The sequence below is a fragment of the Parambassis ranga genome, chromosome 20, assembly GCF_900634625.1.
Source record: "Parambassis ranga chromosome 20, fParRan2.1, whole genome shotgun sequence".
NCBI lineage: Eukaryota > Metazoa > Chordata > Actinopteri > Ambassidae > Parambassis > Parambassis ranga.
The window spans coordinates 9,270,399-9,284,413 of record NC_041040.1 but is presented as its reverse complement, the minus strand read 5'-3'; the positions used below and the strand labels follow the sequence as shown (position 1 = coordinate 9,284,413).

The following is a 14,015-nucleotide window of genomic DNA, read 5'->3' as shown; positions in this document are numbered from 1 at the left end:
AATGAAGTTGACTATTTTTGCATGTTTTTGCATCAAGCAAACATTTGATCCTTTTTAATAAAGGTGCTAAGCAAATAACTTATTTTCATACATATATATTTAAAAAAAACTGTGGAAAACACTAGAATGCCCATAATCTAAAACTATCCAAACCATAAAAGTCAATCAGGGCCACCACAGCTCAAGACCAGAAGATCTGATACGAAAAGGAGGCTCACAGAAACCAAGTTTCAACACAGGATCTGCAAGTGGTTTTATCACCAGGAAGAGTTTGCACAAATGTAGGCATTACACAAAAAGTTATTTCTGCTAAAAGGACCAATAGAAACAACGATTAATACATTATGGTTATTTTTATTATTATTCTATTTGTGTTGGCATAGATGATAACATAATTTATTTCAATCTATAATAAGAATCATGCAAAATCCTCCCTGAACATTAACCAGTGCTACAGTATATATGTGCTAGTTATGTTGCTGGAACCTAAGTCTGATTACTCCTGAACTGAGGCTTACAAACTCTACTCTTTCGTAATTCAGTGCTTGTTTTAGCACACTACATTTCTACAGCTTTAGTAACTTTTCAAATTATACTTTTTTTATAACCACTGTGTCCTGTAAATAGCATTTATCTTTAAACTTCGTGAGTAGGGTTAGGAATGAATTTGTACAAAATTCTACAAATGTTACTTTTACTAAAAAAAACTTGGTGAACTCTATTCTCATAACTGATTATTATGGTTTACTGCTCGCTGTGACATGCTTAAATTAACACATATCAACATCACAGCTAGCATCACCACATCCTGAGAAACTTCTCTTTTGAATAAGCCAACCTTTGACTAGATGGAGTAAGTTGGGATTTGGGATCCTTGTCTTTGAAATGTTTTTGTAAATATTAAGCTGATAGATTACTTTTTGACATTATGATGCTATTCAGTACTCTGATAGTATCAGATATAAAGGGTATTCTGTGATGGTAAATCATACATATGCACACACAGCAAATGCATACTATTGTCAACCACGCTTTTTCTCTGTTCCTCTAATAAAAGAAGTTTCTCGCTATAGCCTATGTACAGTACCTCTTCATAATCTAACTGCCTCTATTTTATGATATATTTCAGATGTAAAGTAAAGGATGTAGAGTTGCTCAGAAGGAGGAAGCAACCAGCTCTGTGGTTGTGCTGACATGTGTGTGTGTGTGTGTAGTGTCACCTCCTGTTTTTGCCACACAGCGAGACAATATGCAAAAGTGGACAGTGGTTTCACTCTCTCTACACACACATGAACAGTTCATTTTTAAGCAGAAGGAGAGACACACTATAAGACATCTTTGTGCTGTCAAGACAATCTAATGCTTTGATGGAGGTATCCTTCACTTCTTTATTGTAAAAACACTTGCCAGCCGCTCCTCCTTTGACCAAAAGGTAAGTGTGTTTGTTAACTCTGCTTTCACCTTTGCCTTCATTCATCATGACCTTTAACTAACAGCACTGTTCTCTCACTAATAAATGAAATGTGAAAGTTTGCAGTTTCTTTTTAGTGTTAAAGGGTTATATTATCACTACGTCTCCGTAGAGACAATTTTAATAGTGGTATACAAGAAGATGGTATACAAATAAAATTGTATTGAAAAAAATACATTTAAGAATAATTACTATTTTACTATTTTATATCCAAAGTGCCTTCTTCATCTCTCTTCCTCCTCTGTCTCATTTAGATGGATTCTACAGTTGCAATGAGCACACTATCCCCAACTACCAGTTCCATGATGACTGTGACGACTGTAAAGCCACAGAATGACACCGAGTACCACACACTCCTGCTCATCGTCTACTCTGTGGTTCTCCTCGCCGGTACCATTAGCCTGAGCCTGATGATACACATCATGAAATCCAGCACATTTTCCACCACCTCCATCGCTGTGCTGAACCTGATCTTTGCTCACTTCATCTTCCTTCTCACAGTGCCCTTCAGAATTTATTATTATGCCACTCATAGGTGGAGTCTGGGACAAGGATGGTGTAAAATGGTCAGCAGCATGATCCACATCCATATGTACATGTCTTTTATCTTCTATGTGATCATCCTCATCACCCGCCTGTTAACATTCTACAACAAAACTGGGCGGGTGGCCTCCTTCCAGAGGATTCATGCATTTCTTGTCAGTGCTGTGGTGTGGATTGTTTTGCTTGTCGTGGTCCCTTGCATAATTCATTTCAAATACGGGAAAGACCATGAAGAAGCCAACAACACCTCAACACTCTGCTTCAAATTTGCAAAAAACATAGAGTCTGCCGAGGAGTTTAACTACATCGCCAGCACGTTGATTATTTTCGTGGCCATCACGCTGACAGCTCTCCAAGCTAAAGTCCTGTGGGTTTTATACAGGAAGCATCACCAGGGATGCATCTCCCAGCAGGACTTTGGAGCTCAGTTGAAGAGCTTGTGCTTTGCACTTATCATGGTGATCTGCTTAGTTCCTTATCACATTTTCAGGCTGTATTATGTGAGCCATATTGATCTGCAGGGCATCAACGAGGTCTTCCTGAGTCTGACGACTTTTAATTGTTTGGACATGCTCACTTTTTTGGGGAGGAGAACCTGTAATTTTTGCTTCCCGGGTAGGGGTGCTTAAAAAACGGCTGGTGTAATATATTTCTGTATGTATATGTTTTGTAACTTACTGTGCTATTGTTGTTATGTAACTGCAAACAATTTAATATATAAAGGACAGCCTTCTTGGAATTCTGTAACTTACGTCTCATGGACAAAGATGCAGAATGTGAATGATGTTAAGGCAGACAGCTAGCAGCCAGTGCCTGACCTGTCACCTAAAACATACTTAATTATGCAGTGACCTGTGATCCATTCACAAACAGCTGTTTACAGAGAACAGAGACTTTCTGCAAAATGTTGTTTCCTTTGACTCTGAATGGATGAACTCCTGCCATCTGCTGGTCTGTTTTTGTACTTCATGGGCTTCAACCATAAATTCATTAGTTATTTAGCTCTTAAAAGTTCAGGCTCACATTTTGTTTTTTAAAAAATACTTTTTTTTTAAAGGAAACATATTGACATATTTTGCTGTATTTTCCTTTTACTGTGTACATAACTGAAATGTTCAACTTCAAATGGAAGAGAAATAAATGTCTAGAATCCTTATTTTTCTCCCATTATTTTGTGAAACATTACTTTGCACCTCTTGAATCTCCAACCTTCTGCCCTCAGAGGTGGTGCCAGACACACACACACTCACACTCACTCACACACAAATACGCATACCTGGTGATCTTTTCCTTTTCGTTTTTATGGCACTGGGTTACTGTTTAACATCCCCACCCTAGTTTGAGTTTGTTTAGTAAATCGATCTAATGACAGGGCTATGGTGGCGCCATCCAATGTGTCGCTTCATGAATTATAGGCCGCTCAGCTCTCCAACGTTCCCTTTTAATGTTGTCGAAGAACACCTTTACCATTTTTTTCCCATGCTCAGTGTCACTTAGACTAATGGCACACTGAAGGCTGTTCGCTATCTTGAGTTCAGCAGCACACCTGGATAAATGCACATCCCAGCAAGAAACAGAAAAAAGGTAAGCCAAAAATGTTTGTGTATTTACTGAAATGCAAAAATTAGATGAAAATTAAAACAGTTGTTGTTTTTATAGAGGAAGTGGAGCCTGCCTTTAGTGGTTTTTCAAGGAAGTTTGCTAACATGTTCTCTTAAATCACGTGGTTTTGTATTTTGATAATGGTGGGACTACTTCACACACACACACTGCAGTCGTCTTAGCAGACAGCATTTTGTAAGGACAGATAAGAAAGACTCACTTTGTCACGCATACTGTGCTGTAAAGATCATGTGATAACCCATTTCATCTGCACAGGGACATAATCCATACCACGAGCAACAGAGTGCTAAGAAGAGAGATAATAATCCATTCACTACAAGGTTTTCTCTGATTCTATGATACAGTATGCCACATGATTAAATCTTTAATAAATCATAGTATTTCTGTAGCCACAATAAAAGGCAATTATGATTCTCACACTACGGTGAAAGTTCACCACACTTCTGGCTTTGGCTAAACACACATATAAAACACTGAAGACACAATCCGATCCACAACAGCAGCCTGTAAATAAGCCATCATTTTGCAAGGTGACAGAGGATTGTTGGTTAAGGCTGTAACATGTGTTTTAAGATGACTATGACATATAAGCTTAAGAAAACTTTCTATTCATTAGCCCTGCAACAGTGGTTTAAGAGCTGAACGGCATGGCAACAAATATAAGCAGTTAATGATGTACAGATGTAGGGGCTGTTTGACTTCATACTGTCGTCTGGTTTTCAGAATATAAGAGTTTACTAGAGTGGACCATCACATGTGACTGTTAAAACCTCCAGTCTAAATAGAGGCGACAGTATTATGGCCAGTTCACACAGAGATAGCCTCTTTGCTCAGGGTTTTATGGCCACAAAGAGCTTTTGGTTGCTAGGTGGGAACGAGGTTTCTCTATTATGTCCTGGAAGAAGTCATAACATTTTTATTATTCTGTTTCTATAAATGTGTAAGCCATGCTTTTCATCAGTGGTGAAAGAATATACAGATCCTTTGCTGAATAATATAGTCATAGTTTGGTCCTTCTGACTGATATATTATCACTAGTGAAATGTAAGCAGCTTATTACTGTTGCAGTTTTAGATTATGCTATTTTGAGATTCTTAAGAAGAAAATAACAGTTCTGATCTTTTTGGTTTTTTCCTCTAAATATTTCATCATTTTTACATTTACTTAACCATCACAAAGCTTTACAGATTACACAATCTATGAGGTCAGAGGCAAAACACTGGTTTGATCTTTACCAATGCATGTTATAAGCATGGTAGCCCACATAATCCATTATATAAAATCATCTTAAAAGTAACTAATTAAGTATTGGAGTAATTAAGTATTTCCAGCTGAAATGGAGTGGAGTAGAAGCAGCGGCGGTAGAAGTGTCTTTGGTGCGATGCTTAAGCTACTTTCCCACCACAGCTTTTCCTTTCCTTTTTACATTATAATAACCTGGAAAATATTTTAACCACATAGTCTGTTTTGCCCAGTGGTTGAAGACCATGTGTTGTACACATTGTTTTACAAAAGTAAGAAGAACCATATAAAAGATCAGCTCCACTGTTTGAAATATCTTACCAAATAAAGGTAGGAGGTGCTTATGGTTTGTCCACATTTCACACTGTAGACAGAAATGCACAAATGCTGTGGAATGAAGTTTTTACCTTTCTGATGAATCTATATATTGTGTCTGACAGCAGAGTGAAGTAAGTAAATAGATTTCTAAGACACTGATTGCATGTAACTTCTAGAACATTGTTGTACTTTATTTATGCTGAGCCTCATTACATTTACAAAAACAAAAAGACCATTTTATAATTAGTACTTTTAAAGAAAATACTTCACATACTCTTAGGGTTGGAATGCTTTCCATTAACTTGTAAACAAATGGTTTCAAATTGTGGTAATAATAAAATATCTGAGTATTTCTTTAACAAAAATACATACAGATTACACGTCTTTATACTTGCAGACCTATTTAATTCTCTTTTTCCCACTTCAGTGTGTAGAAGTGTAAAGAGTGAACTCTCTAACAGACCTGATGAGTCAGGAGGATTGACTTAACTGCCTGGTTAAAATGTAATCTATCACTTCTCTGTCTCTTTACTTCTGTCTGTTTTATTCCCCTCTCCAGTATCTAATATCTGTTAATCTGTGACCACTATTAATATGTATGGCTTTCTGTAATCTGTGCATTCTGATGTGATTTGCTTACAGTGCTCTTCTGATTGGCCCACTCATTACTGATCAAACCTCCCATAATACTGCCTCTTATCATTTACAGCCCTCTCCAACACAATGCCCCCAAACTGATTACATTTAAACCACACAACGAGATTTAGTGCAATGAAATCACTGATGTAAAATGGGTGAGTGGGGGCATTTTAACTGGTTTATGCCATGGTATAGTGATTTAGAGTGTGTTTTTTACAGCCCTGCCTCCAAAACAAGGAGGAGAAGGTGTAACTGGCATCAGTTTGTTTTGGATTTTCCAATTTTGATTGTCCCCTACTTGTCTTAAACAATTTGTTCATCTTTCCCCTCGGGGATAAATAAAGGAGGTCTGATTCTGATATTTAAGCTGTGCAAATGTTGGTATTTACTTTTATGTAATCCTAGTAAATAACAATTAAAGGTGAGAGGTTTAGACTGGAGCGTGGATGTGGTCATAGGCGTAGGTACAATATAAAGTTAATTCATTTGTAATAAAAGGATTTGATTAAACCCAAAGAATGTGTGTATGAAAGTGCTGATGGCATTTATCATTGTTTGCTATTTCACTTTGTGTCTTTAGAGATGATATCTGCTGAGGTGGTGGTGCTATTACATTGCTATTGATTAGATTAGGAAAGGAAAGACACACAAAAGCACACACACACATACACTCAAGTCACATACACATTCATAAATGTATGTTTCTCTAAGGCCAAACGCATTACTGTGCATGCACAAAAGAAATTTGTGTCATGGAGCAAAAAGAGGGCTCCAAAAAGAGGCAAAAGGGAGAGGGGAAATATCTCCTTTACCACTATCTCATCATCCCCTCTGATAAGTGTGAGGGAGAGGGACAGATAAGTAAGGTGTAATTAGGTGAGAAGTTTTACCCTCAGCTCCTCCCCTCACCTTGTTTCTGGGCCAATCAGATACAATTATAGATCTTTTATGTCAGGGATCTCCCTGGCCATGTCCGCAAGAATTAGATGAAACAGAGACTGGAAGGAAGAGAAAAGAAGAGACGAGAAGGAATGAAGTATCCTCCTACTCCTCAGAGTAAATCTCTGTTAGATATGGAAGTTGCCAACTACTGTGAAGGCCTGGATCCTTCATACAGCACACTGGGCTTTGAGAATGCAGAAGTACTCTATGGGGGAGGAGGTAAGCGTCTGTGCATGCAGACACACACAAGACCATACACAATCTTGGCATGCACATAAAGACACAAATGTTCTGTTTCTCAGCCTGCATTAGACTCACCTATAAATGCCTGTAAACAGGTCAGTTTTAATACAGAGATTTATGTTGTGTATTTACAAATCAGAGGCCTCTTTGGTAACATGGGGTATCTTATAAAGAGCACAGTGAGTCAGAACTGGATAGATTGTTTTGTACATAGCACAAAAAATGAGTAAAGTGAGAGATAAGCGGAGAGAAAGGGGTTAAATCAGGATGTTTAGGCTGGAAAATGTGTCATGAAGATATTTCATTGAGGAGCAAGCATGCACCTCAAGTGATACCCACTGATGTGGCCTCAGCACGCGAACACAAAGGTAGTCAAACATTGACTATTCCCACGTTGGCACTGCCTGGTGGGGGACTGAGGGAAGCATGAGTAGCAGGGATGTAAGTGTGTTGGTGCATCTTTTCATTTACATCATCTGTATAACTGAACAATGAGTATGAGGACAATGGTGATGGTAATGATTATGGTACTGCTGCAGGTGATAATGATGATGATTATAATGAAAGATAATGTTTAATATGCGGGTGATTGTACTGCCATGTTCTTTCTCCTGATTTGCAGATGCAAAATACTGTTATATTTTTTTTAAATCAATGTATAACTGGTAACTGCAACTAGCGCTAGTGTTGTTGAGAGGTAATATGGGCATAAGAATATTATTTCTAAAAATTATATAGCGTAAACGTTAAAAAATATAATTCCAAGACTAAAACTTCACAAAGAGAATTATTACAGCAACATTTTGCATAAACATTTTCTGACCATGTATTTCAGACAACATGCCAACAGAGCCAAGCCTACCTGGTCCAGATGGGGTCAGCAGCAACTGTGCGATATGTGGAGACAAGGCCACAGGGAAACACTATGGAGCTTCTAGCTGTGATGGCTGTAAAGGCTTCTTCAGACGCTCCATACGCAAAAGCCACGTCTACTCCTGCAGGTACAGACCAGTATACACTGCGTGAGCTCACACTAATGTAAAAACAAAGAAATACGTAACAAGGACTATAGAAACGCCAAATTTTATGCACAGCAGTATAGAATCTAAGCATGTATGTAATCATGCTGTTAAGCTCAGCTCAGTCATCATGTTGTGGCATGTCTTGCTGCCTTATAAAATACCACAGTACATGCTGTCATCATGTCTGTGGCTATGTTAAGCTACTTATATCAATGTATGTTCGTCGTGTGCAGGTTCAGCAGACAGTGCATTGTGGACAAAGATAAGAGGAACCAGTGTCGTTTCTGCAGACTCAACAAATGCTTCAGAGCTGGCATGAAAAAAGAAGGTGAGAAAACCTCCATTAGAATCCTGATTCACATTATATATAGTCATCGATCAGTACTTTTATGTGGTTTCAGTGTAGTTTTGTGTTTGATAAAGCTGAGATAAAGAGCAGGCAAACTGGAGGCACTAAAGACTGAGAATCTGAAAGCTGCTTCACAATGGTTGAAATTGGCTCAGCCATAAAACAGGTGATTACTTAGTGTGAGTGTATATTTATGAGGGGTATAACCTTGGCACAGAGTTTTATGACACCTAATCATGCGTTATTCAAGCATGTTGTTCTGGATTGCAACTGGTTAACGTTTTACTCTTCTTGCTGATGCCAGCCTGTGTGGTTATTTTCCTAAATATTAACTGTCCTATAGTGTCTGCTAGCATTATTCACTTTCTATCTCTCTCTCTTTATCCATTTTCTTCCATACCTCCTTTCCACAGCCTCCTCTGCTAAACCTGAAATCTCAAAGAGTAGTCTCTATTGGAGACCTCAATAAGTCCTCAGGATGGTGTGTGTGCATTCTGGTTTTAGTCCCCACAAGGATATAAAACAAAAACTTGGATTAATTGTATGCTGTCCTATCTAAGCTGTACAGAATGAGAGGGATCGGATCAGCTCCAGAAGAAGTATCCCTGACTCCCAAGACCTACCAACCATTACTATTTTGGCCCAAGCAGAGTCATTGTCACAACAGGTAATATTCTCTTTCTGGGTTTTCCTTATTTTAAGGCTGACATATGTTTGTATGTGAGCTGATGTTACCTCCATCTGTCAGTGCTTCATGTGTCTAAATAAACTGCATGGAAATGATTTTTTTTTTCTTTTCTGCAGATCACTCCTCCAGTTGTAATAGCAGACATGTCAGAGCAGAAGTCGGCCACTGTAGGGGACGTCTGTGATTCTATGAGACAGCAGTTACTGGTGTTGGTGGAATGGGCTAAATATATCCCTGCCTTTGGAGAGCTGCCACTGGATGACCAGGTAACAAGCCTGTGAAATATAATGGGTAATCTGAGGGCATGCCTTTGCTAGTATGCAGTCAATCTCATGCATGACTTCCATGTGTTAAAATCTGACCCACTACTGATGCTCTGTTTTTCTATATTGTCATATTACGTGTCTATACGGGTGACAATGGTCTTTAGTTTGAATTGACAAAGAGCCTTAGTTGGAGTTGCTATATACTTTATGTTATGTGCCTTCTAAACAAGTTAAAATAAGTGTTGCAATGTGCCAATAATGTCTTGTAAGCTTCAAAATGACAAAAATATAATAGATGATGGTTGAACCCTATAGTCAAATAAAGTTCTTGCAAATAAAAATAATAAAAAAATCAGAACGAGACACCCCTAAAGCTCTCGGAGACTATTAAATACAACATACTTACATGTATATTTGTAATATATATAGAGAGAATGAGAGCCATTGTTGCATTGTTTGTGCTCTTTGTTTAACTATGTGTGTTTGTCCCCAGGTGAGCTTGCTAAGGGCTCATGCAGGTGAACACCTCTTGCTCGGGGTTGCCAGAAGGTCAATGCCATTCAAGGACTTCCTGCTTTTAGGTAGAAACTGACCACTAGAATGGCATCTTGTTTGTGTGTGGTGTGATCAGGTGGTTCAGCACTGAAGTGTGAAGACTGCTGACAATGATTAACTAGAACTTTCTGTTTCTGTATAACTTCAAAAGTGTCTCTTGTAAATGGCATTATTCATTACTGGGACATGTACCAACATCACACTGTAAGCAGCTTTGTCAGCTACAAACACTCGAGCATACTTTTTGTATTACTATATTGCTTAGGACATTCTTTTTTTTTAACAAAAGTCTTGGCTGACACCATTAAACAGGGCAAATAAAAGTGTACAAGATTAAACTTATCTCTCTCACAAGGCTATAACAATCCCTGTCAGCCTTCCTCACAAGCAGCCCCACCTCATACACTCCCACATACCTGTCAGTCCCTTTCAGTTCCTCTTAACACTACAGCTAACTACAATATGCTCTCTGTGTCTGCAGGTAATGGCAGCGTCATCCACAGAAACAGCCCTGAACCAGAGATATGTCGGGTAGCCAACAGGGTGCTGGATGAGCTGGTCCAGCCCTTTCAAGATATCCAAGTAGATGACAATGAGTATGCAGCTCTCAAAGCTATTGTCTTCTTTGACCCAGGTAACAGATGAAAAGAAGACTGTGCTCATGAAATTTTGTTTACTTTGTTTAAATATCCTCTACCATGTTGATCCAGATCCCTCTTTTCCTTTTCCCTGATCGTCCCTCAATCCATTCTTTGTTCCCCCTTTGGCCAATAGTGTGACCACAATCCTTGCCCGCACCTTGTGTAACCTGCCCCCCCCCCCCCCCCCCCCTTCTTTCCCCTTCACTAAATCCTCTCATTTTACCTTCCTGCCCTAGTTTGACCATAATCATTCCATCAATTGTGCTCATATCCTCTATTTCATCGCTGATCCTTTTTTTTTTCTATTCCTCATTCCTGCTGCCCATCCCTCCCTACATTAATGCGTCCCCCTCTTCTATGCTTTGCCTTCCAACCTGCAGATGCAAAGTCTTTGCGGGACCCTTCGAAGATTAAGACCATGCGTCTGCAGGTAGGTCAACCATTTGACTCTGAAAGCTTATTGCAGAGCTGAAGCTCATTCTATTGTGTTTTATATGAATTTAAACATGTGTCACATGATTAAAGCTAACCTATTTACCACTTACTAATGACTTTACATTTATCATTCAACAAAGACACAAGTGGAGCTGCTCTACAGTAATACAAACCTGTCCTTGTGTGTGTGTGTGCAGGTTCAGATGAGCCTGGAAGACTACATTAATGACCGTCAGTATGACTCCAGGGGTCGTTTTGGAGAGCTGTTACTCCTGCTGCCCACCCTGCAGAGCATCACCTGGCAGATGATCGAACAGCTCCAGTTCATTAAGCTGTGCGGCCTGGCCAAGATAGACAACCTGCTGCACGAGATGCTGCTGGGAGGTGAGGCTGGCCCGTGTCTGTGCTTGTAAATCTGCAGAAAGACAAACAGGGTGACCTTCAGCAATAACACCAAGCGCTCTGCGGTGAACTCTTCAGGGGTGAACAGTAAAGTTGGGAAGCAGTGTGGGAAACTACACTTATGCAGGGAAAGGCGAAGCTGAGACAGACTGTAGACGTCTGAAAACAAATCTAAATGTATATACACAAAAGCTTCATTTAAAGCTAGAACAAGTCAAATATATTCTCCTGGGGTGCAGAACAGGGGTGTGAAAAAAAGTAAAAAGTCACCTCCAAATGTGCCTCCCAGTTTTTTTCCATAAATACTTAAAAAAGCTCAAGAAAATAACAGCTTGACTTGAAGAAAGTACAGAAAGACCTGTTTTTTTTTTATTTCTAGCATCTGTTTAGAATGTAGAACAACAACGAGAACAAAACACACTGATATTCAAATATTGTTGAGCTAATGCTATATTTAGCAATGGAACAGTGCTTTTAAGGAATAGTGATGTAGTTCCTGCTTTACTTAAACAACAAGTCAACTAAACCAATATGAAAATGGTGGCTTTCTCTGAAGTATTAAGCAAATTAGGTGTCAAATACAATGAAGCTTTTGCAAGGTGGTTACACATCTCTACTTGGTCATGTGTCATGTCTTCAGGACTAACATCAGAGCCTACACATCTGCACCACCCAGCACACACCCAGCTGGCCCAAGACCCTGTGACCGGACACACACTGGTCATCAGCACCATGCCTGTCACTCACACTCCACAAATAGGTAAGAAAACACACTGCATGTTCAGACAATGATACAAATCTGGAAAAGGAGGGGTATTCAGCTGGTTGCAATATGCTACCTCACAACTAGATGCCACTAAATCCCACCTCCTAGTCTTTTATAGTCAGGTAGTGATTTACTAGAACTCCATTTTAACCGTATGGCATGAAATCACATTAAAAAAGAGCATCTTACTCCATCTAATGGACACAAAAAGCAATAAACAATGCTGCATTGTTTACCTCTCTGTCATTGCTTTTCTTCATCCAGCCTCTCCAGACACTCCCATCCCGTCACCCCCACAGGGCCCTGCTCCAGAGATGTATAAACACTTCCCACAGCCTCTTTGTCCTCCAGGCAGCCCCTCTCCTTCCACACAGACAGACGCCTGAATCCTGCCAAATAATTTGGGATGTATTATGTATCAGAGGTTCTGAGTGTGCTGATCAGTATTTTTTAAAAGCTTATGTTGACACTAAATTGCTCCTGTAATAAAACCTACACTCTTTGCTGAGCAGTAGGAGTGATATGTGTGTCTCAGTAACAGTCTCTGATATCGGGAAGGAGTTTTGTGTAATTTGCAAAGATGGCACAGCAGCAGCTTCATGAATTATTTAAAACTCCCAACATGTCACCAGAATCGGTCACCTAGAGCATTGCACAGGAAAGCTGTTCCTCATGGATTCCAAGAATCTGGGCTCAATGTGCAAACACTTCATGTAAACCAAAAATTTCAAGCAACAATAACATTTTGCCACTAGATTCATGCTTAAAATATTTGATCTTGCGGCATCCGGCCCTATGACAAATAAAAAATGATTCCTCCTGCAACAGGGCACTGCCTCTCCATCACTGATGGTGTGTTGAAATGTGGTGTGTTAATGTGTTAGGTGTTGTGTATTTTCTATTTTGTAATGTTGGCACTTCTGGCCCTCAGTTTGAACTTTTTTAACATTAGTCCACCTGATGGTTCTGCCTGAAAATAGTAAGGAAGTTAGCGTCTGAGCCCTTGAATTTCAACATGATTTCAAAGCAAAGATGCATTATCGTTAATATGTAGCTTATTGACAGAAAAGTGTGTACAAATATTTACTTTTTAGGTGAAGCAAAAGAGAAAAAAAAATTAATGTCAAGTGTGTAAATATACAAAATTCAAGTTCCAAAGGAAACAGCAGCTAAAATCCACAAAACACAGTTGGATATCAAACAAAATCTGCTTTGCAGTAAGCAAAATAAATAAAAATAAACAGTAAAATGTACTTAGCATGTATTTCTACACAGTTTGAATTACTGAAAATATGTTGTATTTGTATATTGAGCCAACATATGCATTTTTTCTAACATATTCATAAGGTTCATGACTGTATACATATAAAAAGGTTGTATATGGCACATATTCACATCATAATAATATAATTTATAAAAAAGTTTTTATGGAAACCTCATGTTAAATGCAAAAAGAAATAAGGAGGGAATGTCATATTTATCTTGTATATAGTTAAATTATGTATGGATATAAATGTGATTGTCAGTTTGGTTTTTCAGTTTCATGAATCATTTTATGTTGTGTTGTTTATGTTCATGACGATAATTTGTACATTTACTAATTTATGTATGAATTAAAATGCAGTTTTGAATGAACTGGTATGTGTGGATGAACTGAAGTGAATGAGAAGGAGGAACACTGCCCTCTTGCTGTAAAGAGAGAGAATGCAACTGGGTCCCCAATGTTAACGTATACTTATGATTTCCATCTGATACCCTGTGTAAAGACACATACAGAAAAAATATGATTTATAATATGACATGCATTCATTCACTCACTCACTTTGTTTTGATAAAATAGGGAGAAACAAACAAAGTCTGAGATGGAAAA

General features: G+C 38.6%; 2 protein-coding genes across 3 annotated transcripts; both read left to right on the top strand.

Annotated features, from left to right (window-relative positions):
• The first annotated feature begins 1,257 nt into the window (after window positions 1-1,257).
• On the top strand, window positions 1,258-3,027 carry gpr141 (G protein-coupled receptor 141). The gene is made up of 2 exons (XM_028433253.1): window positions 1,258-1,432; window positions 1,726-3,027. Exon 2 carries the CDS (start codon window positions 1,726-1,728, stop codon window positions 2,641-2,643), a length of 918 nt encoding a protein of 305 aa, XP_028289054.1. The 5' UTR covers window positions 1,258-1,432; the 3' UTR covers window positions 2,644-3,027.
• Window positions 3,028-3,339: 312 nt separating this feature from the next.
• On the top strand, window positions 3,340-13,777 carry hnf4g (hepatocyte nuclear factor 4, gamma). Of its 2 annotated transcripts, none has more exons than XM_028433388.1 (11): window positions 3,340-3,598; window positions 7,857-8,022; window positions 8,277-8,371; window positions 8,953-9,059; window positions 9,197-9,346; window positions 9,840-9,927; window positions 10,383-10,535; window positions 10,923-10,972; window positions 11,175-11,361; window positions 12,020-12,139; window positions 12,410-13,777. In XM_028433388.1, the coding sequence occupies exons 2-11, from the start codon at window positions 7,862-7,864 to the stop codon at window positions 12,529-12,531; spliced, it is 1,233 nt and encodes a 410-aa protein (XP_028289189.1). In that variant the 5' UTR covers window positions 3,340-3,598; window positions 7,857-7,861; the 3' UTR covers window positions 12,532-13,777. The 2 variants fall into 2 exon arrangements, with proteins under 2 accessions (XP_028289189.1, XP_028289188.1); XM_028433387.1 differs by lacking the exon at window positions 3,340-3,598 and adding an exon at window positions 3,614-6,997.
• The last annotated feature ends 238 nt before the right edge of the window (window positions 13,778-14,015 follow it).